General features: G+C 30.7%; 3 protein-coding genes across 5 annotated transcripts; all 3 read right to left on the bottom strand.

Annotated features, from left to right (window-relative positions):
* Positions 1-143: 143 nt before the first annotated feature.
* Positions 144-1,399, bottom strand: LOC107958264 (uncharacterized). Its single transcript, XM_016893978.2, has one exon. It carries the CDS (start codon positions 1,289-1,291, stop codon positions 215-217), a length of 1,077 nt encoding a protein of 358 aa, XP_016749467.2. The 5' UTR covers positions 1,292-1,399; the 3' UTR covers positions 144-214.
* A 5,488-nt stretch (positions 1,400-6,887) lies between these two features.
* On the bottom strand, positions 6,888-13,050 carry LOC107895147 (serine/threonine protein phosphatase 2A regulatory subunit B''beta). The gene is made up of 13 exons (XM_016820393.2): positions 12,655-13,050; positions 11,817-12,059; positions 11,575-11,680; positions 11,391-11,490; positions 10,954-11,059; positions 10,761-10,851; positions 9,753-9,894; positions 9,412-9,559; positions 9,113-9,222; positions 8,397-8,553; positions 7,847-7,972; positions 7,589-7,738; positions 6,888-7,473 (listed from the first exon to the last, which is right to left on the bottom strand). Exons 1-12 carry the CDS (start codon positions 12,802-12,804, stop codon positions 7,598-7,600), a joined length of 1,620 nt encoding a protein of 539 aa, XP_016675882.2. The 5' UTR covers positions 12,805-13,050; the 3' UTR covers positions 6,888-7,473; positions 7,589-7,597.
* A 2,963-nt stretch (positions 13,051-16,013) lies between these two features.
* LOC107895153 (casein kinase I) lies at positions 16,014-22,287 on the bottom strand. Of its 3 annotated transcripts, none has more exons than XM_016820403.2 (15): positions 21,782-22,287; positions 21,655-21,695; positions 20,831-20,900; positions 20,554-20,702; positions 20,369-20,464; positions 19,429-19,499; positions 18,920-18,981; positions 18,777-18,840; positions 18,592-18,676; positions 18,290-18,416; positions 17,590-17,663; positions 17,450-17,513; positions 17,046-17,179; positions 16,355-16,651; positions 16,014-16,189 (listed from the first exon to the last, which is right to left on the bottom strand). In XM_016820403.2, exons 1-14 carry the CDS (start codon positions 21,855-21,857, stop codon positions 16,370-16,372), a joined length of 1,395 nt encoding a protein of 464 aa, XP_016675892.1. In that variant the 5' UTR covers positions 21,858-22,287; the 3' UTR covers positions 16,014-16,189; positions 16,355-16,369. The 3 variants fall into 3 exon arrangements, with proteins under 3 accessions (XP_016675892.1, XP_016675903.1, XP_016675920.1); XM_016820414.2 differs by having other exon boundaries at positions 17,046-17,176; XM_016820431.2 differs by having other exon boundaries at positions 20,826-20,900; positions 21,782-21,798.
* Between the last annotated feature and the right edge of the window lie 1,512 nt (positions 22,288-23,799).

The raw sequence follows: 23,799 nt of genomic DNA, 5'->3' as shown, positions 1-23,799 counted from the left end.
TGATGCTACCACGTCTTAAGAATTAAATGAAAACAGCTAAATGTAACATTTCGAGGCTTCTTTTCTTTGACAATCTATACATATATATATAAACATTATATATATACTGGAGTTGATGATTTTTTTTTCTTTACAATATAAAATTAAAAAATCATAATCTGTTGTTCTCCATATATATATGTAATAGCTGAATTAAAATCTTTTCAGAGAAATTTCAAGCAACAGATTTGGTATTGTTATCATTTATAGAGCCCAAATGGCAGATTTTATTATTGTTGCCATCGCCACTGCCATTGTTTCCATTGCTACGTTTCTTCTTACTTCCAAAATTAATCGATATTTCGAATTGGAAAGTATTACCGAAACATGAAAACAATTTGATACCACGACCGCTTCTTTTCTTCCTCGATCTCCTCCTCGATTTCACGGCCTGAGGTGGGATTTCCGACCGCCACCTCTCTAATTTCTTCGATAGTTCTTCTTCCCTTTCTTTCTTAGTCCATTCCGATATCTTACTCGTTTCTTTCGTCTCCGGTTGGTTGTTTCCCGGCGGTTGATACAACCCTTTGGCAATGGCTGCCGCCACAACCGAAGCTGAAGGTCCGACGTCGGAATTACAAAGCGAGTCACCATTCACCATGCTTCCGCCATTGCATTTAACCTCGGAACCACTGGAACCTGAACCGCATTTAACAATGGAACCTTGAGGCCTTTTCTCATAGTTTTCCTCCGCTGTTAACTCGGAGCTTATGTTGGCATTTGTCTCATGATTCTCATGGACACTGCCGCCGCCGCCGTGGATTGTTGGTTCTGGCTTTGGGTCTTCTACCTGAGGGGTGCTTCGCATTGAACTATCAACGAGGGCAACCTCCATTTTAAGAATCCCTTGAGGGCGGCCAGAGGGGCGGCGGATTTGAAGCGTGACGGTTCTCCTGGCTGAGTCATTGCTTTTGGCGTCGGCAACGGATCGCAAATGGAAAATATCGTTAATCAAAACATTAACGGATCCAACCAAAGCATCTTTAACCCACGCTGCGGCGTAGATCTCAACGGCGATCGTCGCATCCTCGGAGTTTAAGAACTTGTCGTCGACTTTGAACTTGAAAGGGTCGTTCCAAATCGGGTCAGTTCCGCCTTTCTGATCGACTCCGGTGGAAAGCTTCTCGTCGGGTTTGACCCAAACCACCGCATAGGTTTTCATGTTTTTGGAGACCGGAGTAAGGTCTTCGGCTGAAACGAGGTTAATCTCAAGAACCCGGGAATGAGTAGAAGGAGGAGCAGGAGGATCCATGGTGGTGGTTGAGACACGGCGGAGTGCCACCTCAAAGTCGGCCTAAGTCACCAACAACAATCTACGCATGCATGAAAGACAAATGCATGCAAAGCAACGAACATGGGGAATAAAATACGGGGAATAGTTTTTGGGGCGAAATTAATGGAAGGAAAGTTTGTTAATTTGGCATCATTTTAATTACACCGTTACTTTTTTTTTTAATTTTAATTTTTAATTAATTAACTTGTTCTATTGTTTAAGTACATTAATTAAGCTTAAATTATTATAACTCTGGTTTGAATTCAAGTCAAAACTCATAATTTAACTGTATTTCGTTCAACTAGTTTGCTGTAAATTTGCTAAATCTATCCAACTTTCCTTTTATATATTTATCCTATATTTAAGATTTTCGATAAATTAAATATTAATTTAATTACAAAATCTAAAATAATTTATTTCATTCTCTAACTTTATAAAAAAAAATTAATCATCCATTTAACTTTTATATTTTTTATTTTTAAATTCATGTTTTTCTATTAAATTATTTTAAAATAAATAAAAAATAATATTTTTTAATTTTATTAACGTGATTTACATAATTACATAATAAATGATACGCTAACATTTAATTAATTTTAACAATGGAAGTAGGGCAACCACTTTTAAAATGATATTTGCTTTTGAGGACTTGGACACATAACTCGTTACCTTTGGTGATAATACCAATCCCCAATTTGAAAAGAAAAGATTTGTTTGATCACGTAATCGACTTAATCCAAGGCCCCCGTTCTCCACAGGTTGACAAACAGAGTTCCATTCCACTAATGCGGGCTTTCTTGAATTAGTAGTAAAACCCCAAATGAAAGCACGAGCAATTTTTTCAATTTCATTACACACTTAAAATTTTATTTTATTTGATTCGGTTTAAAAAATTTAAGATATAACTCATTTGTTAAATAAATAAAATAAAAAGGTAAAATTAGAGATCTATGAAGGGTGTTATACGGATCTTACCACACAAGTTGAATTCGTATTGGATTATGGGTCATTTAATCCTTAAAAATTACGTATAGTCAGAAAACCTCTTGTATTATTGCTTTCAATATTAGTGAATTTTCTCCTTTTTTACCTGTGATTTTTCTCGATAAGAGTTTTCACATAAAATATGTATGTTATTTTTCTTTTCTTATTGCTTTGCAATTATTCCTACTACCATTATCAACGTATAATACAATAATAATCATGTTAATCTGCATAAAACAAAATGAAAGGTAAAAAAAAATATAAATCGCTTAAAATTAAATTAATTTTATATTATTATAAGTGAACTAAAATAATAAAATATAATAAAAACAATGAATTAAATTTGTATTGAGATACAAGGCAATATATATATATATAAACACTTCATTTAATAACCTTAATGGTAATCAAATTTTTTTTTAAAAAAAAGTAACTCTAATTCAATAAGCTTAGTTACCATTGTACAATTAACCTTCACATGTTTGATACATAATAATTAAAATAAATAATTGGACTTTATAAAATATTGTAAAGTACACTTTAAAGTTAGCCCAAAGTTAATCTAAAACTTCAAATTTTGTTATTTTCATATTGTCCTAAATAAAAAGACTATAATTTGAACTACTGAATTCGAAATTATGCATTTCAAAAAAATATTTTAAATTTTTAAAAAAAATCTTGAGTCACAAGAAAACAATTCAATTGTAAATGTTTGGATTCTATTCAAAAATTCATTTCAAATTTACTCACTATTTTTCCTTCGGAAACAACTTTAACAAATTCAATTTAATAAATATTTTTTTTCCTTTTCAGGGAAAGAGGTAGAGATAGTTAATAGATGAAGATTAATGATAACCAAATATTTTTGACATTAAGTCTTTCACCACTACAAAAATTAAGTAATTGCTTGGTCAAAATGAAGAAAAAATGTCTGAGGGAACAGTTTTTCTCAAAATTGTATTTCGAAGTTGTGATATTAAATTTAATCAAAATTTTTGTTATAATTAGAATTTATCATACAGAAAAATAATATAATACATAAAATTTATATATATTTTGTAAAGTAATTGAGTATATTGTTTTTATTTCTTTTAAATGTTGAGAAATTACTTGAATAGATAATTTAATTAAAATTTTTAAGTGGATAGTTTTTTTTATATTAGGTGATAAGTTTTTTTTCTTAAAAATAGTATTTTAATAATAAATTTGTAAAAAACTGTATTGGGGTTACTCCCTTATTATAGATTTTAATTTTTTCAAAAAAATAATTTATTTATGCAATAACGATATGAGCAGTTATTACTATGCATAACAACTAAAGAACAAAATACAAAAGCAATTAGTTATGCAATTCGATTTTCACCTATGATTTCAAGAGTTTACATATAGAGATAATCAACTATCTTTAATCCTCTACAAATAATGATTTAGGTCTTACTATTAACTAGTATAGCAACCTCACTTTTGCATCTAAGATTTAAATCTCTCTCCATTAGATTCTTTCTTAATAACTTAATTAGTTTGTAAAACTAAGTGACCCACTTATTTTACTTACAACAATGCACTCTCAAAAGTAATTCTTAATGAATAGATTAAGTGCTAAACTCTCAGTACTCTCACATATATCATTGTTTTTGAACTTGCTAACATACGGATCAAATACAAACAAAATCCCCACTAAAGTAGCAATTAAATCAATATTTAGAATATCTCAATAAAATTTAAGATAATTTAGAGATATCTAAAATAAGTTTTTAAGTTAGTTAATCTAATTTCCTTTATACAAAGAATTTGATTTGCTTGATTCAACATGTAATGATTTGTTGTCCCAAATGATCAACCTTCAAAGATGGGCCAACACATTCATGAGATCAACAAAGTAAACTTGAAGAGTTCCAAACTCAGTTATAACTTTTTAGTATCACTGCTCTCATAACTACCTCATTTTTCGTACTTTCATCAATTGAGCAAGGCATATATGTAGTTTTTTTTTTTTTGCATATTTATTCTAGTTTAATAGCTGGTGATTAATTTTACTTTTAAATTTCACTGTTTGCTTGCTCGATTTAACAGGATCGAAAAAGTTTTTTCCTCAATTAAAACCAATGTTTTTAAAACCAGTCTGAAGAACGATTGAACTGTTTAATCCGTGATTTGATACACACTAATTGAATCTCAAGCTAAAAACCGATTGAACTAGTGGCTGAATTGATTGAGCAACTTTTCTCTATTTTTAATAATTTTTATTTATTTTATGAATTTTTAAAAAATTATTTGATCGAACCGAAAATTGATGGCCTAATCAGTTCAACCACTAGTCTAGTTTTGAAAACTTTAATCAAAACCATGAACCAAAAATGCTTACATTTGTACTAGAAATCTAAGATGAGAGGAAGAAGAAAGAAAATATATATACATTTAAAAAGAAAAAAATAATACTTTTGTGTTGTTTGCCACATAATAGTTTTTAATTGGTTATATTTTTTAAATAGACATAACAGTTTGATTAACACAACTTGAGAAAAAATAATAATTTAAATACCACTTGAGACCAAAAAAATTAAGTATTAATATGAAAAAAATAATATAATTTAAATACTAATTTGTAGGCTAAAACTAAAAATATATTATGCTTGAATAATTTCTTACCAATTAATTATTCAAATCTCTTCTATAAAAAAAATTAATTCTAAATATTGTAGCTAACAAATATGAGTATATTTGGATAGCACAAAACAATTGAACAAAGGTGTAATTATTAGGGTGATAATTACACTCTATTGTAATTACAAGGAATTGTAATTCCTTCAACATGTTTGGTTGACAATGTGTAATTACATTGTAATTCTTTAGGTCATATTTGATAGTACAAATTGTAATTACACAATTACATAATTTATATTTTTAAAAATATTAATTACTATAAAAATTATTAGTATGATAAAAATACTAAACAAGTAATAAAAATTAAAATCAAATCATCACATATATTATGTTTGTCTAAAAAATAGTTGATAATACGATTATTAATAAAAAATAACAAGAACAACAAGCATCATATGCAATTTTATCTAATTTTTCTAGTGCCTGTTGGGCTATTCCCTTTTTAATATTTAACATATGCTCCTTATCATTATGTGTTGGTCTTTGACAGAATTCATTGTCATCTAAATTTGAATATGCATCATTATGATCATCATGTTCTTATTCTTCCATGGAGTCTTCGAAGTATAGATCATCTAATACCACCTATGATTGAAGTTATAAAATATCCAACATGCTAGTACGATCTAACCTTTTTTTTATACCATACTAATACGATTTTGCTAATATGTATTGCATGTCTCAAATTAAAGAGTTTACGAGTTGCTTATGACACTTGTGTCTGACACCATTCTCTCAAATGATATTATACTTCATGATATAGTGCAAGAAAATCTTTTGTATTTGCATAATTAACACCAACCTTATAATATTTTTGGTTCACAATCCAAATAATTTGTAACTTTAATTATGAATAACTTATATAAATTTAATTTAAGAAAAGACTTATGCTAAGTTATATCCATTTTTATAATACGTAAATTAAGTAAAAAACAATATAAAATTGTCTTTTATAAATAAGTTATGATAAAAAAAACTATAACATTCGAACTTTGGAGACAATATTGTTGGGAGGAGCAACCATGAACCTTGAACATGAATCATAAAACAAACATGCATAATATCCAAAAAAAAAAAACCTATAACATTTTTAAATAAGTAATTGTTTTGCCAATTGAGTTTTAACTCGATTGACATGAACATTGTTGCTAATGCAGGAGAATATAAGTTTGAGTGCACTGAAGCGTATTACCCTCCTATTTATGAGTTGGGGAGAACTAATAGGTAGTTCTAAACATTATTTTAAAAGAACAAATATGATTAGAACCTATAATGAGATTGTTCAAAAAAAAGTATATTATTTTTATAATATATAACATGGACATATAAATAAATTATGTCCATATTTTTTTATCATAATTTTTTATAAATAAATATATTATAACACTTTTATAACATGTAAATTACTTTTTATAATAAACTTTTTAGTCATAACTATATAAAATACACAAATTATTTTTATAACATATTATTTTTTGAATTTATAATATAATAAAAAATTTATATCATAATCATTTCAAACATTCATTCGTATTCATGCTTATAATATAATTTTTAACTTATATAAAAATAAATTTTTAAAATTAAATTTAGGTGTAATTATTTACATAATTACTTCAATTTTCACCATTCCCTTAAAATTAAAAAAATATAATTAGACTACTCTAATTAGATCCAATACGATAGGATGATTACTTAAATATGTCAACTTGGTACAATTACAAGCAATTTCACCTAGATTTAATGATTAGGTTACTTTCCAATCAGTAACTACATATGTTTTTATGTATTTTAATGTATTTACATAAATAAATTATAAAATATGATAGTAAAATTAAACAAAATGAGTACCTATTCCATTGAATTTCTACTTTAATGAAACATCAAATCAAACCGTAGTACCATGACAACTATTAGAATAATAATAAATTCCACCCAATCAAACCAGCTGATAATTCAATGACTCTTCAATCCATAACACTAGAACAATAATTTCCACCTTTTTATTCAATGACAAATGAAAATTCACCAATTACTACCACCAAAACAAATACACCATTTACTTAACCTACGTTCATAAAGAATCCAAAAATTAAAATCAATAAATAAAACATATTCCAAGATGGACATGATCCAAATAGACGCAAATTCAAGAGCTAACACAAAATCAACCATAGCATTGAAATTATTAAATGAACCAACCAGGACACCGTGAAGGAAAATAGGATTTGAATTTTTAGTGAGCTTGTTTAATCTTGGATTCAATTATCACGTACCGGAATAAAACTCGTTCATGTGAAAATTGGTTAAATAAAGCTGGATCTCCAATTGCATGAGTCATCGTGTTTTTGTCAAATCATACACACACGTCGGGAGTTACACCATGCAAGGCCAAGCTCAAAAGTTTTCCACCAATATTGAATTCCGATGTACAGTCGTCGCCCATTCAAGGCAACAGCATTCTCTTTCTATTGCTCACCATAGTAGCAATGTGTTGAGCTCTTCTATAGCACCTATAGAGACATAAAAATCAAGACAAAAACTACATATATATTACAAGTATCCTGAAAAAAATTAAACATATTCATTTCCAATACTGACACCCGAATCTGAGTAATCCATACGTACCCTTCAAACTTAGAAGGGAGCCTCAAGTGATTCGTCCCAAACTTCTGCACTTCCATTAGAGGCATCTTCGACATCTTCTTCCATTGAAAGCCGAATATATTCTCTATGTGCAAAACGGTCCCATTCCGTCAATGTAGGATTCTCACGTTCCTGTTATCCAAAGCTTGTAAAAATTTGCAAATGGTATACAAATACAATTTCTTTTTGAAGGTAAATATCAAACAAGTAAATATATAAGAGCTCACGTGTCACATTTACCTGACGAATGAGGAACGGGTCGCGAGATTCAAAGGCCATGAATTTGTTGAGATTGAAAAGGATATTGAAAGCATTTCCTGAAAGTTTAGAACCTTTTAGGTCACGCAATGTGATGCAGCTGTCATCCTACGAAGAAGAATATTTCTATGTCAAACATGTAAAACAGTTTTATCTTCATTAGTAGCAGTGAGTGTATACGAATGACAAGTCACAACATTCAATAAAAATTCAGCTGCTAATGGTCCAAACCATCATATAGCAAAAAGTGGTCCACATTATAATTAGCTCAGAGGGTTAAATCTGATTAAATGATCTAATTGTAAAGCAGCCATGTAACCTGGTTCAAGATGAAGATGAAAAGACACGAACTAAACATTTTCCAGAAACCTGCCTTCCAGACAATTATTGTGTTATTATACCAGCATATATCTTAAGTTTGAAATTACAAGCAGGTCATAGCAGGGATGTACATCATCCATTTCCAGAAACACACTCGGATATTCACAAGACTAAATAGACAGAAAAAAGGAACAATGATAAAATGGCAAACCTCCGGTTTAATCATGTCCATTATCTGACATAAGATGTCCTCAAAGAACACAGGCTCTTGCGCCATGCATTCCATTCGATGCAACTGCTCCTCATAAAAAAATTGCATTTCATTACGTGTTAGAACTCCATTGCCATCCAAATCTATACACTTTAACCTACAGCAAAAAAAAAAATTTCTGAATTACTGGCTAGTAATGGCATGATTCCCCTCCCCACCCAGCTAAACTATGTGAAAGCATTCCATAAGAGAACAAAAGCATGAAAATGAAACTTAGAAGATATAAAAACACTGAAAAAAAAAATCTAGCCAAGAATCAACAGAAAAAAAAGGAAACTCAGGATTGGAAATGCAGTCTTAATGAGATCATTCTAACCCTCTTGACCGCAGGGGCAGAAAATTCTAATGCAAATACTTATAAAGCTGCTTATGAATCAGTAACATCCTTTATTTCTTTCATTAAATTTGATTGATCAAGACTAATTCCCCAGCCAATAGTTTCTGATAGGTCTTTCTGAATTTTTTGGTAAGAAGTATAGAAAAAACAAGCTGTTTTCAAGTATTTTTGGGGGACATTTTCAGTAAAGATTTTTCATAAGAAAGATGAAAGGTGTGTTTACTTCAATACAATGAAGTGAGCATTGAAATTAACAATCAGTTCACAAAGTCCACTGCAATATCCTTGAGTCTACAGAGAAAGAGCACAAAATATATACCAATACTCAAGACTAGGCTCGGATGACTTGTCCTCCTCAGCTAGGATAAAGTAAACAAAATCTTCATACCCCATCTTTCCTTCCACCTTACTGGTAAACTTTCTTGGAACCTAAGATGATATGAAAGCATAACATGAGTGAAAGTTCAAAAATTGAAAATAAATCTAATTTGAAGAAACAGAGAAAGTGATAGAAGACTACAGAGCTGAATAGACAACATTCGATTAATGAAATCTTCTTTCTGCAGGAAAAATGCGATTCGGAGCAAAGAACAAAAATATCATCTGACTTGAACAAACCTGAGAAAATATCCTATCAACAATCCGGTAGGTAAGCGCATGGTTACTGTATCTGATAAGGTTCTCCTTGTCAATCAAGAAATCATGATCTGTATCCAGCTCCCAAAATTTGCAGTATATTACATAAAAATGTTCATATGAAAAGTACCTGTATATATGATTTTTTTCCAAAGAAGGGAAAAGGATTTAAACGTAAAAAGATTTGGTATCTGAGAGAATATATTAAGCATGCATAAAAAAAAGCAATTATACAAACTTATTGTTGATTTTACGGAATTAGAAAGCAAACAAAATCAGTTTCCTATTCCATGCATTCAAGTAGGTTCAAGCCAAGCATCTACCTCAAAACTTTGTTAATGTCATCTTCCTCATCAGCATGTAGCATGGCATGAACCAAGTTTCCACGTTTCAACTCCCTAAGAGTGAGGCGACCATTCCCAGCTCTATTTATGTAGTAAAATATTCGGTATATTACAGTTTCAGCTGGCAATGTGCAACAAAAGTAATGTCAAACAAGCAACATTAGATAAAAATGAATGGTGTATTCAGCAGCACCATGGACAATCTAGACTTGCAAGCAATCATAAAAACCGAGAGTTGGTAATTTGTGCTAATTGCCTGAGCAGTAATAAACACCATGTAGACTGGGAAAAGGCCCCTGCCATGTTAAGACAAATATACACTAAGCTAAAACGCATGAATTGATCAGATATTTTGGTTTCATTTTCATTCACACAATTATACACAATACGTTCCAAAAGCAACATCTCATATGCTCATCAAATTGTCAACAAATCACTCATTCTAATATAATCAGAAGAAGATAAGATTACTTCACATTAAACTGCAAAGTAGTTTATAAGAATTTCTTGAATGAATTCATCATCCTAAAATAAGCATTTCTGAAACATGGAAGTTAAGCCGTTGAAACTAGAGACTAATACAATAGCTATACTGCAAATCATTCTTACCAAAGACAACCAAAAAAGGAAACAAAAAACAAAAATCCTGTTTTCTATGCTACAGTCGTTTTATTAATAATATTTAGCATAGCATTCTACGTTACCAAACACATCAGAGACAGAACAACTTCATCAAAGAAACAGGGTGAACTGCAATCATAGAAATTGACATGAAAATAGATGGATTATCAGAATTTGTGAGTTCAGATCTTAGTGGTTCCAGTATTTAATGAAGGAAACCTTCAGGAACAACTCAATGTCAGTGTCCAAATGCCTTAGATATTTTATAAGGAGGGGGGAAATTTGGAAAGAGAAAAAATCTAACATCTTAGAAATCCATTTGAAGTGCAAAAACAGCCAAAATCTATCAAACAGATGAAAACAAACCATATCTTTCCTGAAACTCCGGTGTACTCTGTAAGAACTCCAACCCTGGATGAGTTGCCAATAGTTCTTGGAGTAAAGGTTTAAAGTCATCCTGTCAGATTGGAAAGAACACAAGAAGTTAAGCTTAAACATGAACTATTTGACTATCAATCAATATTGTAGTTGATTTAAGCTCTCAAAAATGCATTAAGACCTGAGTGAGGTATTTGAGATCCGGTTGCTTTAATATTGTAAATATTTGTGTTGCTATATCCATTGTCAACATGCTGCCGTTGATCCAATAATCAATAAAAGCATCTCTGAAAGCAAATGAGGAAAATTCAATAAAAGCAACAACATAAAATAATTAAAATGACATCACAGCTAAAAAGCAATTACAAGGAAAACTACTAAATGGTTAGGAATCTGATTCTAAGAAACATTTTCATCTGCTTATCACCACCATTAGTAATTTAAAGTTAAAACACATAGTTATCCAACAAGGCCCAGCATGAAGAGCACCTCACAACAGAAAAGAATCAAAATATGAATTCTCATATTTTTCAAAGACATATCCTGGAAGTTACAAAGGATGTGATGGATCTTAGATGGCAACATAGCTGTTCCATTTCCACGAACAAAAAAGTATACCTTGTAACCAAACCAGTGTTGTTAACATCAACTTTTCTGAAAAGTGATGTGGAGAAAAATGTTGGCAGCTTGCAGATTTCCTTGGTCACTAGTTTGAATTCTGATATACATAAATATAAAGTAAACAGGAATATCAGAAGAATTCAAGAAATGTTGGTTACAGCAATGCGTACATGCATATTACCAGGCAGTTGCAGCCCATCTGGGTGGCCACAGAAAAACTGACTGATTTGAGATATGCATTGTTCTTTTAGTTCCTTTGGAGGTAGACGGCCTTTTTCAAAGTAAAACTGAGGCATTTTCAAGAATCAATATAACAAGCTATCACCAAATTTCTGAATAGAAACGCATATATGGCAGATAAAACACTACCAAGGTCAAAAATGGAGAAAGAAAAATATCATATCAATTAACCAGGATCCAAACCTGTGGTATTAATTCTTTCACAGGCTCGCTAACTACTTTCAGTGGAGAACCCAAGTTTGAAGGACCAGCCCTTTGTTTTGCTATTCGAGGGGAACCAGATGTACTTCTTGGTGAAAGGGGAGGAGCACTGCCAGCAGGAAACATGGAAGGTAAAGTATTGCTTGTGGCAGTACTTCCAGATGAAGTACTTCCAGGAACATTCAAGGGATTACCCGCCTTTGCATCATTAATCAATGACGTTACCTAGCAAGGAACAAAAATTAACCAATGATGCCCATCCACTCCTAGGCTCAGAGGGAGGTTTTAACAAATATATTAATTCCATATGCTGTGCTTCAAAGACACTTGGGGAAGGGGGGGTGGGGGGCGGATTCCATATTTAAATACAAAACAACATAGATGTTATCATGATTCCAGACTAGACAAGCTATTCCGGATATTGTTAAGACCGTTGAACTTCCACTTAAAAATCAATTTACAGAGCGAACTCTAAACTTGACCTTTGTTGGACAACACTTCTTAACAGAGACGTCTACAGAAACAACAATCTCAGGTCACAAAATTCCCCTCAAATCCATCTAATCCATTAAACTACCTTAGTTTCTTCTAGAAATATGGCCTTCACACACACACATATATCAAAATGATCCTGCATCAGATATACAATCATTATCATAAAATCAAACTACTTTTCTTAAAAGCAATAATTTTTGTCATCGAATAAACGAGCAATGAACTGATCATAAAATCAATTATTTTGATTTCGAGTAATCAAAGCACAAATCAAATCGAATCAAACACCGTTAATTAGGTATAGAAATTAAAGAAGAAAAAGTACCAGCTTGTAAGTCGCGGGAAGAGAAAGCCACTGTTCGAAAAGCTTTTGAGTGAAGTCAGGATAGGATTTGAGAGCTAAGGGAGACACCTCCTGGAGTTGCAATAGCTCCGCATCCAAACACGCAATATCTCCAACAGCAACAGTCTCCATTTCCTTTTCTTCGCATAACCAAAACTAGCTTTCAGAAATGAACAGATCTAAGTTCAGAACAACATTTTAAATAATTAATCAAAAACGTGAATTGAAAAAATTCCGATTCGGAGAAGAGAAACCATCGGAAAACTCTAGATCTTCATCTAATGAGGTAGACGAAATCTTTTTTCTTATTTTTCCGTTTTTCATTTTGACTTTTAAGTGATTGGGAGGAGAGAAAACGAAAGAAAAATGAAATTATTTTATTTTATTTTAATTAATGTAGAAAAAGAGACCAATGCGATTCAAGAGGGAGATTAGCTAAGAAATTGCAGAGATTTAAGTAACAGTTGAGGGGGGAAAAATAGAAGCAGAATTTGAAAATAACTGAATAACCGGTCTGGCGGGAACGACTTGAACCGGTCTGGAGCAGCAACTCGATTTTTTTTTGGTAAAAAGTACCTTGCAAGTCACTTTATTATAGGAATTTGATCAAATTAGTCCTTCTATTAATAAATAGATTAATTTAGTCTTTATACTATTAAAAAGAATCAAATAAGGCTAAATTTTAACAAGTTAACATTTAATGTTTAAAATAACATGAAAAATATTTTTCATTTGCAGTTCAACTTTAAATAAAATATTTCATTTACAAAACATTAAAAGCTTTAAAAATAAAACTATGTTAAACCATTTCTTAAACAATTATGTTAGCTTTATTAAAATTTAACCTTATTTAAATCCTGTTAATAATACATTGATTAAATTAATTAATTTAATAAGAATTACTAAATATTTTCACTTTTTATTTTATGCCAGATTCGGTTCAACCCGGTTTTAATTAATATTTATTAATTCATTATTGACAAAATATATATATCAAAAAGAAAAAAGAAATTATTATCTTTGATTGACTGAACCACAGATGAAATAATAAAATATTTGTATGTAAATTTTCAATTGGCATTAATATCATGTTCAATCTTTGGACAAAAGACTCGTGCTCACTTATATATGAATCACATTTTTATATTTTTGTAACGTTGTAATACTATATAAAATAGTTTATCTTATATAAAATTTAATATATTAATAATTGAGATAAATCTTAAAATATATATGAGTTTTGATTTAATATGCAATTTGATATATAAATTTTAATATTTTTATTCCATATTTTTACAATGTGACACATGAATTTTAATATTGTGTAATTATATGCATGAAATTTTAATATTAATTCAATTTTCACAACCACTGACATCTTTACTAGCGCTATATCATTTTATGTTATTATGTATAAAAATAATTAAATTTACCAAATATGAAAATAATGAACTGGTTTATTTTTATAAATGTGTATAATTAAACAAAAATTGAAGTATCATGCTACAATTGAAGCAAAATTATAATTTTATGTGTATAATTTCATAAAATCAACACTCGTATATAATATTGTATACTAAATCAAAATTAATGTGTTATTTTAAGATTTATTCTTTTAATAATTTATATATAAATAAAGTTTAATATATTTGTATATTGATAATACTATGTAATATTTTATCACGTTTTAATATTTTTATTTAAGATATTTATATATTTGTAATATCTAATTTTACTTAATATTATTGTATTGTTATCAATTTTGAGTCGGCATTGAGTTAACTTGTGACACTATTAAATATATTATTAATACTATAAATCCTACCACATACGTATGCGTGTGCAAATCACAAATTTTGAACACAAATTTATGTTTAAAAATAGCATACAATAAATAACGAAATGTAAGGTTTGAAACTAATAATAACAACACATATGCAATATGTAGGAAATTAAAATAAAAAATAGTTTCACTTGTGAGGAAAAGAAAATTGAAATAGGTAAATATATCATAGTAAGAATATTAAATGCATTTCAATTGTTTATCAATGTATTATCTTTTTTTTATAGCACGTCAAAAAGGTATCAAATTAGTGAAAAAAATTCAATATTTTAAAGAAATCCTATCAAATGCGTATGTGTGAAAACCACCATTTCAAATTACAAATATATGTTTAAAAATAACATACAATAAATAATGAAATGTACTATATGATGCTAATTAATAATAATATATTGATCTTATTAAAAAAAACAGATTAAATTGCTTATCTTGATTTTATCATCAATATTAAGTCGATGTTGAGTTAACTTGTAATGTCAACTCAATCAAATACATTATCAACGGATAGGGATAGTAAAGTGTGCATAATAAAATTAAAATGTATTAAAAATATTAAAATAAAACTTTAATTAAGTGATAAATTATAGGTTATTTTTTAATACAATTAACATAGATCAAAATCCCATCATATCCACATTTTTATTAATTTTTTTAAGTGAAAAAACTAAAATACTCTTGAATCATATTACTCATTTTAATTACAAAAAAGCATTCCTTTAATTTCCTAATCAAGTCTATGTCCAATTAACTCGTGACACCAACTTTATCAATAATTTTATTAATAGTATAGATATATAATTTGTAAAAGTAATATAGTTTGTATTACTAAAATTAAAATGTATAAATATATCAACATAGAGCTTTAACTGTGTAATGTAGTTGGTTTGGATTTAAATCCAACCATATGCATATTTTTATTAATTTTTTTTAAATAGAAAAGATTAAAAATACTCTCAAATAATATAAATTATTTTAATTACAAAAGGTCATTTTTATAATTTTATAACTGAGTTGATAACCCAGTTAAAGGTTACACCGACTCAGTAAAACACTTAAATAATAGTATAAATAAATAACGAATTTAGATATCCTAATCTAAATATAATTTCCAGTTATTTGTAAATGTAAAAAATTATAAATAAACTTGAGTATAATGTTATTTAATTTGAATTCGAATTTAAATTTAAACAGTAACATTCAAACTTAACGTAAATAATAAACAAATATAAATTTAAAAACAATCATGCAAATTACAAATATCCGACATTAGCTTGAATCTAAGTTCTCACCCTTCCCCTCCTTTCACAACCAAGTGACAATTCCCTAATCTTAAAACAGACACAGATGGCTCTCACTTCAATTCTTTTTGAAGTATTTATCTCTGATATTTATGCTTAATACATATATTCGTAATACATTTTGAATATAAATATAAAAGTATGATCTCAAAATATATATACATATATAAAAGCTGTAGGAAAAAAATCGAATAACATTATTTAATTGCATCACGCGAAAGCAACTAAATTAAAAGAATGAGAATGAATGAATCTGTTCGGACAAAAATATGAATAAATATTAACAATTTGCCAGTGCAGCCTTACCTTGAATAAATATTAACAAATTGGATGGAATTTTCTGTATCCGAATTTTCAAATCCTCCTTTTCATGAATCTACGATAACATAGCATGACAACGAGTAAGACAATTGTATATATGATGTTTTCCAATCGAGAAATATGGAATTGCTGTGACAAGACTGGTTTATGTGTGTACGATATATGTTCGAGTTGAAATGGGAATTTAAACGGTTATGTTAAAACGAAGTGTCTTTCTTACCGAATGGAACATTCATCACTTTCTATCATCTGTAACCCTTGAATGGCGCTCGAAGCTTTGATTCTGATCTTCACGGATAGCTTGTGAAGTTGTAGCTTTGGAGAGAGATGATCTTGGCTCAGACCCAGAATGGAGTCTCTGGCCTCCTGAGAGGCGACTACTACCTGAAAGAAGCCAACTTGATCTATCGCTGGGCCCCACAGAAGAGGTTGTCGGCCTGCTGCTTGAGGCAACTGCTCTCTTGGACAAGCTGCTAGGACGGGTGGTAGAACTTCGTCCCCTTCCAGAATCATTATCCTGGGAAGGAAAAGAGAAAATGAGAGATCCATAGTAGTCTTCAGAATAAAGATGAACTCTAGGGTACTGATTATGAAATGGTCAAAGACATGGAAAGATGCATCAAAAGTTATTCCAAGAAGTAGATCCCCGACTATGTTACTTGGACTTGTGTGTGAGTCAGGCATAGATATGTGTTCAAGGGTATGCTCAATTTTTTCCGAAATTCCCAAGTATGTGGAGGATTATATCACCATACTCATATCAGGATACATATCAAACACGGATGTCAGACTTGGGTACTGCATAAACAATAGAGTTGAAGCAAAAACATATGATCCCGATACATATAGGAAATGGGGAGAAAAACAATAAATAAGAGTCGATGCAACAATTTACTGCAGTCAACACCAACCTCATCTTTTGCTGGCAATGCCTTCTCTGATACCTTCTGTTTTGAAGGATCACTAAGATGTCCACCACCTGATGCATTTTTCCTTGTAAATACCTCAACGGCACCTGAAGATCTATCTCGTTGCTCTCGTCCTGCTATTGGAAACATGCAAGAAAAAGAGAGAAAATGCATTAGGATTCACTCAACAAAAGGGAAAACATTTTTGCTTCTACAAAGTAACCTAGAAAGTTTTGTATCGCCTTCTGTAAAATTGCAGGGTTTTATATCCAAGCCTCAAGCAACAAAATTTTGATTGAAAATTGCATCTAAGTCGAGTAAATCGAACACATCCTTTGTAGTCCAAACATTTTAATCACAAAAAAATTATCCCCCTCCCAAAAGCCTCTCTAGAGAACAGAGCACACCTGATAGCTTTTCTGTTCTTTCGGCAGATGCTCCAGAATTTAAGGCAGCTTTTCCACTAGACGGCTGAAAAGACACAATAAAGGGATTAAGAATAATCCTGATAGGAGAAATGTACACCTCAAGGTTGCGTAGCACTGACCCGTTGTCTGGAGCTACCAGTGAGCTGTGGATACTTGAGTATGGTCCAGTCATACACAAAGTCAAACTGATATCCTGCAAATAAAACCACCTCAGGAATCAAACAAGGCCATATGCATTCCACCATCATCCAAAGAATTATTTGCAAATGATGTTTTCACATGATATTACAGGCAAGCAAACATATCATGTTTCCAACATCTTGAAAGCAAGCTAGCAAAGAACGAGCCTCAGACACGTTATTCATATTGCTACAACGAACTGTGTTCTCCACATGTTTCAAATGCATCAGAACAGGAGTTCAGACACATCTCGTTTTGTCCACTATCGTTACTAAATAAATCCTTGTTCAATTTCAAGGTTTGTAAGTTACATACAGATATTGGGTACATACAAATATGGCACAGCACCACCAATGTACATGCAGTTTATTATACAGTTAAATCACCCTAACAAAAATGGAAGAAACCAGAAAGCAACCCAACTTTCAATTTCTTCCCACTATAGTTCACAAAACTTTATGGGTATTCGGTCATACTTTTGATGGTAACAGTCTTGTTTAGACCCACAGAGATTAGGCCATTCATAACTTTGAAAACATTTTTGGGCATTGCAAGGGATACAAAAAGCTCCTAACTTCCGGTATGAAATGAGATATGACAAGAGTATTTCAAAAATGAAACAAAGTCTTTTGTTCTTACCCTCTCGAATAAACAACTCACGGAAAAGCCTCTTCAAATATGAATAATCCGGTTTGTCTTCAAAGCGTAATGAACGACAATAATGGAAGTATGATACAAACTCTGATGGATATGACTTGCAGAGTACCTAAAGGTACAATTTGCATTTTAAAGTAATGAGTTATAAAAAAGGGAAGCATAGTGATACTTCAAAGTTACTACCCTTGCTCGAATCACATATTCAGAATTCAGTATGAGTGCACTATGCATTAAACTGTAAGCTAGTACACTATATGCAAGTGACAAGTTGAAACTTAAAATACCTCAACAGGGGTTACCATCTTCTTTTCACTGATTTTATCATATTTTTGCTTCTTTGTTCCTGCCTTCAGGCCCTGCCAGGGGAGGCTGATGCCAGCGGTATACAAAAGTAAAGAATGTGACTAATGAACAACATATTTCAAATCAACACTTACAACAGACAAAAGAAAAGTGCTTATGTTATTACCTTCCTCGTAAGAAATACATGAGCACATAACCCAGTGATTCCAAATCATCTCTTCGGCTTTGTTCTGCACGTAAATGGAGAAATATTCAGATCACAGATCAATAAGCAGCATAAAAGAATGACTAAGGTGACACTTTACCCACCAACTCCAAGGTGAGTGTTAACGCTTGCATATCGAGCTGTGCCTGTAAGATTCTTGTTCTCTCTGTGAAGATAGCAAATTCATAGAAGTTGAAGCAAATTTTGAACATGAAGACTAAGTAGATGAACAACCACTCAAATAAACAATGAACAACCACTCAAATAAACAATTAAAACTATTCCTAGATGCTCGCCAGAATGTGATTACTTTATAGATTTTATACTGGCATGTAAGCAATGGAACAACAAACAATGCAAGCAAAAACAAGTCAAATACCACAACTGCTCAAGAACTTTTAAAGGGCACTGATGACTCGCTGGTCTAGCCTGTTCAGTTAGATGTTATCATTCTCAAGGGGAGTCATCACCTAGAAGCATTTAGTTTACAAATATCTACCTCTGAGACAGAAACATTTTGCATACAACAGATAAAAATAGAAGATCAAGGGAACTGCAGGAAACTAGAGCTTGTGCCACTATTGTGGATAAGAAACAAATGACAAATGCATACCTATAGGGTATGTGTTTATGACTTTGAAGATCCCTATACTTTTTAGCAAGGCCATAATCAATGATATACACCTGATACAAAATTAATGTAATGGTTAGTAGCAAGTCAAGGCTTTCAGTAATGGCCCTGTGTATACCAAGTAGCACGCATCCACAATATAGAATCTTGCACGTCTCCTCTCTTTGAACTTCTCAATTAAGCACAGTACATTTGTTACGGATGGAAAGAATCAATAGAATAAAGGCAAGAATCAAGGATGCAATCAAGATCAGACAAATTAACGCAAAAATATAAAATATTACCAATTAATTGTTCTATAGAATATTCTAGTCTTATTTATGTCTTTTAGTCAAGTCCTATAATAAATGGATTAGAATCCTTATTATTATGTACTGTCTAAATTAGTCAACCTAGCCTTGTTATTTGAACAGCAAAATATAATGAAAAAGCAAGCAGAAATTTAGTCAACTTTGAGATAGACATCTCTCTCTCTCTCTTCGATCTCCAAGGTTGGTAGTCCCCTTTGAAGAGCTCCATTCTTTCTTTTATAATTTTTTCACCATAGGTTCTCACAAAACCAAGCCAAATCATCCCGTGACTAGATCCCTATCTAAGGCTTGTAACGACATTTCAGATACTGAAGCTCACAGTGCAAGCACAAGAGAATTAATTTTTATTCTGCAAAAACAACTTTCTTGTACTCTTATTGGAATCTGGAACTATTCATCAATAAAAATGAGTATAGTCTTGAATAATGAGACAACTTCATAAGAAAATCTTAAGAATCGTATACCGGGATTAGAAAGATTTAATATAACAAGTTTTACTTCCGTAAGTTCCTGCTTTCTCTATTGTCACCATGCATGAAGTACACTGCATCTTAAAGCAGTGCAGCCCACCATAAAACTAGAAAGTGAAAGCATTGCATTAGTTCAAGTACCTGATTTGCTTTTCGTCCCAAACCCATCAGAAAGTTATCGGGTTTTATATCACGGTGAAGAAATCCCCTTGAGTGCATAAACTCAACTCTGTTGATCTAAAGGGTAACACAAATAGAAGAACTCATCACACTTGACGCAAATTTAGACAGAAAAACAATTTCTCCAGCAAGACAAGTAAACATACTAACTGATCTGCAAGCATTAACACAGACTTCAAAGAGAGCTTTCGATTGCAGTAGTTGTACAAGTCCTCAAGGCTTGGCCCTAGAAGCTCAATAACCATAACATTGTAGTCACCTTCAACCCCAAACCACTTGAGTTGGGGAATTCCCGCTTCATAAAAACAAAAGACAAAATAAACAATGAACTTTAGCTAATTTATTTCATATTCAGTTTATATCTTCACAATTGATTAAACTTACAAAAATAAATAATTAGCAGAGCAAATAACAAAACCTTACTTCCGCCTTGAAGAAGCATGTACAACTTTGACTCGTAGTGAAGCTGAGGGTGCCTGGTCTTCGCAGGTTCCTGAAGATGTAGGGTAAACAAAGGCTTGATACAATGAGATTAAAGTAGAGAATCAGGAGAAATATTCTAAAATTACTACTTATAGCATTTCGGCAAGAAAATGAAGCTCAATATTCTAGAATGCATGGCATTATTGCAATATCTAACGTACTTTTATGAAGCAGCAAATCTCAGTGTATGTAGCTCTATTTTCGAAAGTTACCAAATTGTTTTATGTATCCCGCATCTGACCTTCAACAGAGATCATTCTTACACAGCTTTGAGGAAACAAAAAACTTTAAATTTCCCCAAAAAAGATACTAATCCAAAAATCCATTCATCTTTAACGGCATTTTCCAATCCATCACAAGTTACCATTTTAGAATCCACTCTATTCAATATAGTAACCAACTCAAAACTTGACCATAGTTAACGGCATGTTTTCGATCCAATAAATCTCTTTTAACTCACAAGAGACATTGAGAAATCAGCAGAAAATCTCAGAATAAATTATACAAAGTCACATTTTCACTGAAAAAAAAAATCACCGATTGGTAATATTGATATTGCAAACAGAACAACCTGAACTCGACTACGCCGTATGTAATACAAACATTTAAAAAAATGTACACTGATCTCTAAAAATATTCTTATATCGGGCGATCACATGCAGATATCTAAAATCAGTAAACCACTGACAAAAATTTAACTAATCAAATGTGTTTAACTCAAAAAAAAAAAGAAAGAAAGAGAGAGAAGAAGATAAGGCTCGAACCATCTTTATAGCAATTTCTTCCCCTGTCTCTGTATTGACCCCTATTAAAAAAATAGAGTTATCAGAATAATTACTTTAAATTTAAAAAGTAAAATTTATTAAGGAGAAAGGAGAGAAAGAGATTTACCGAGGTAAAGCTCGCCAAAAGATCCAGCTCCTATCTTTCGACCAATTTTAAACTTTCCACCAACAACACGATCCATTATAATTGATTAAAATTCTATTGATTATTCAAATAGAATTAATCAAATAATAATAAATTAATCAAAAAAGTCGTAAATTATTGGATCAATGAGCCACATTATTGAATAAAAACGAAAAGCAAACAAAAAGTAGTGAATTATTTTCGTGGAAAAGGCTTCAATAAGATTGAACGAAAACAAGGAAGATAATCAAATAAAGAGATGAAAAGAAGGCGGGAAATTTGAGAGAGATGGAGAGAGACAGAATGGAAGATTCTAATAAAGAAGAAGAAATTTTCTGCTTCTCTGATTTCTGATGAAAAGGAAAAAAGGAAAGAAGATCAGGTTTTTTTTTCCTTAAACCAAAGAAAATTATTATTATTATTATTTTTCTTGTGATTTCTTCTTCTAAGTCTCTGTATCTTTCTCTCTAATTATCCATTTGCTTTGTTGCACGGTTAAGAAGGTGGCTCAGAAGGCACTTAAAAAACACGTGTATAATAGCTTTAATTTTTGTTTTTGCTTAATGCATCTTTTAGTCCTTAAAATATACAGATTCTCTTATTTTGATCCTTAAAATTTTTTTATCATATCAAGCGCTAACATTATACGTCGTCGTTCACCGATTTAGTCCTTTCTAACATTAAAATGGGTAAAGTACAGAAATAGTAACCGAACTATTAGTGTGTTCTATTTTGGTTATTATATTTTTAATTTTTCTAATTTAATCACTAAACTATTTAATATCAATTTTTTGGGTAAGGTTAACATTAGTTTGAAATTTGATCAAAATGCTGACATGTTTTTTTATTAGTTTAATAACAAATTTAGCTTATATATGTTATCAATTTGATTCTAAATGTAAAAATTCAACAAATTTAAGCTTTAATGTTTACAAAATTTATCATTTTAGTTCAAATTCTAAAAAAATCAATAAATTTAACCCTTAACGTTTACAAATAACAATTTTTAATTTTTAAAAATTTTGTAAATTTTTTAAAAGAAAAACCCAACATCCAAAAGTCTATTTCAATTTTCTGTGTAGGGATATAATCGATCCATTTGTAAAATTAAATTAAGAAAATGTATTTAAATTTCAGTTTTTACCTTTTTTTGTTATCTACTTTTAGATGATATATCTAATTGATCAATCTCGATAACTTCTTTTTATATTCATCTTTTTAATTTATTTATTTTTATGAGCATGCGTGGAATTTGTTTTTATACGATGTATTTAGAAATATTTTTTTTTGAATTGATCACTCATAAATTGATATTTAGGGATATACCCGATCCAATTGATTATAATCTATGTACTTAAATTATTTAATTGTATAATTTTGAGGGTTTTTTTTAAATTTTTTTACTTCACTTTTTATATATAACAAATATTATGTTTTTAATTTATGTATTTAAAATGATTTACATAAAATAAATAATAAAGAAAGTAAAAAAAAATGAGAGAGTAAAAGAGCACGTATTTTGTTAATCAATAACTTTTAAATGTAGATAGGTGGGTGAAGGGTAATAATTAATTTAGAAAAAGTTAAAAAAATGCTTAAATAAAATAATTATAAATTCAAATTGTTTCCTGTACGAATTTTAAGTTGACAGTTCTAATATCTCACATCAATTGAAAATTGTGGTTTTCTAATTTAATTTAACTTTCCACAAATTGAATATAGATGTATATTATCAGTGTCAATGGGGTGCTGGTAATCCATCTCTGATTAGAATGTGAATCTGGGAAGATGGGGTGATTCCACCCAATTGAATGCCTTGTCCTTTATTAGAAGTAATCTCTGTATAAGACATCAGAGTTGAATGCCTTCATGCACGGCAAGAGCCTCAACTTCAAGGGTAAAGCTAGCCAAGAAACCTTGTTCCCTCCCAGCAACTAAACACCCATAGAATCTCTAATGATTACCCCAATTCCAGCTATAGTAAGCTTGCTAAATAAAAT

Source organism: Gossypium hirsutum, chromosome A08 (assembly GCF_007990345.1).
Source record: "Gossypium hirsutum isolate 1008001.06 chromosome A08, Gossypium_hirsutum_v2.1, whole genome shotgun sequence".
NCBI classification, from domain to species: Eukaryota; Viridiplantae; Streptophyta; class Magnoliopsida; order Malvales; family Malvaceae; genus Gossypium; species Gossypium hirsutum.
This window is presented reverse-complemented; position numbering and strand designations above follow the sequence as displayed.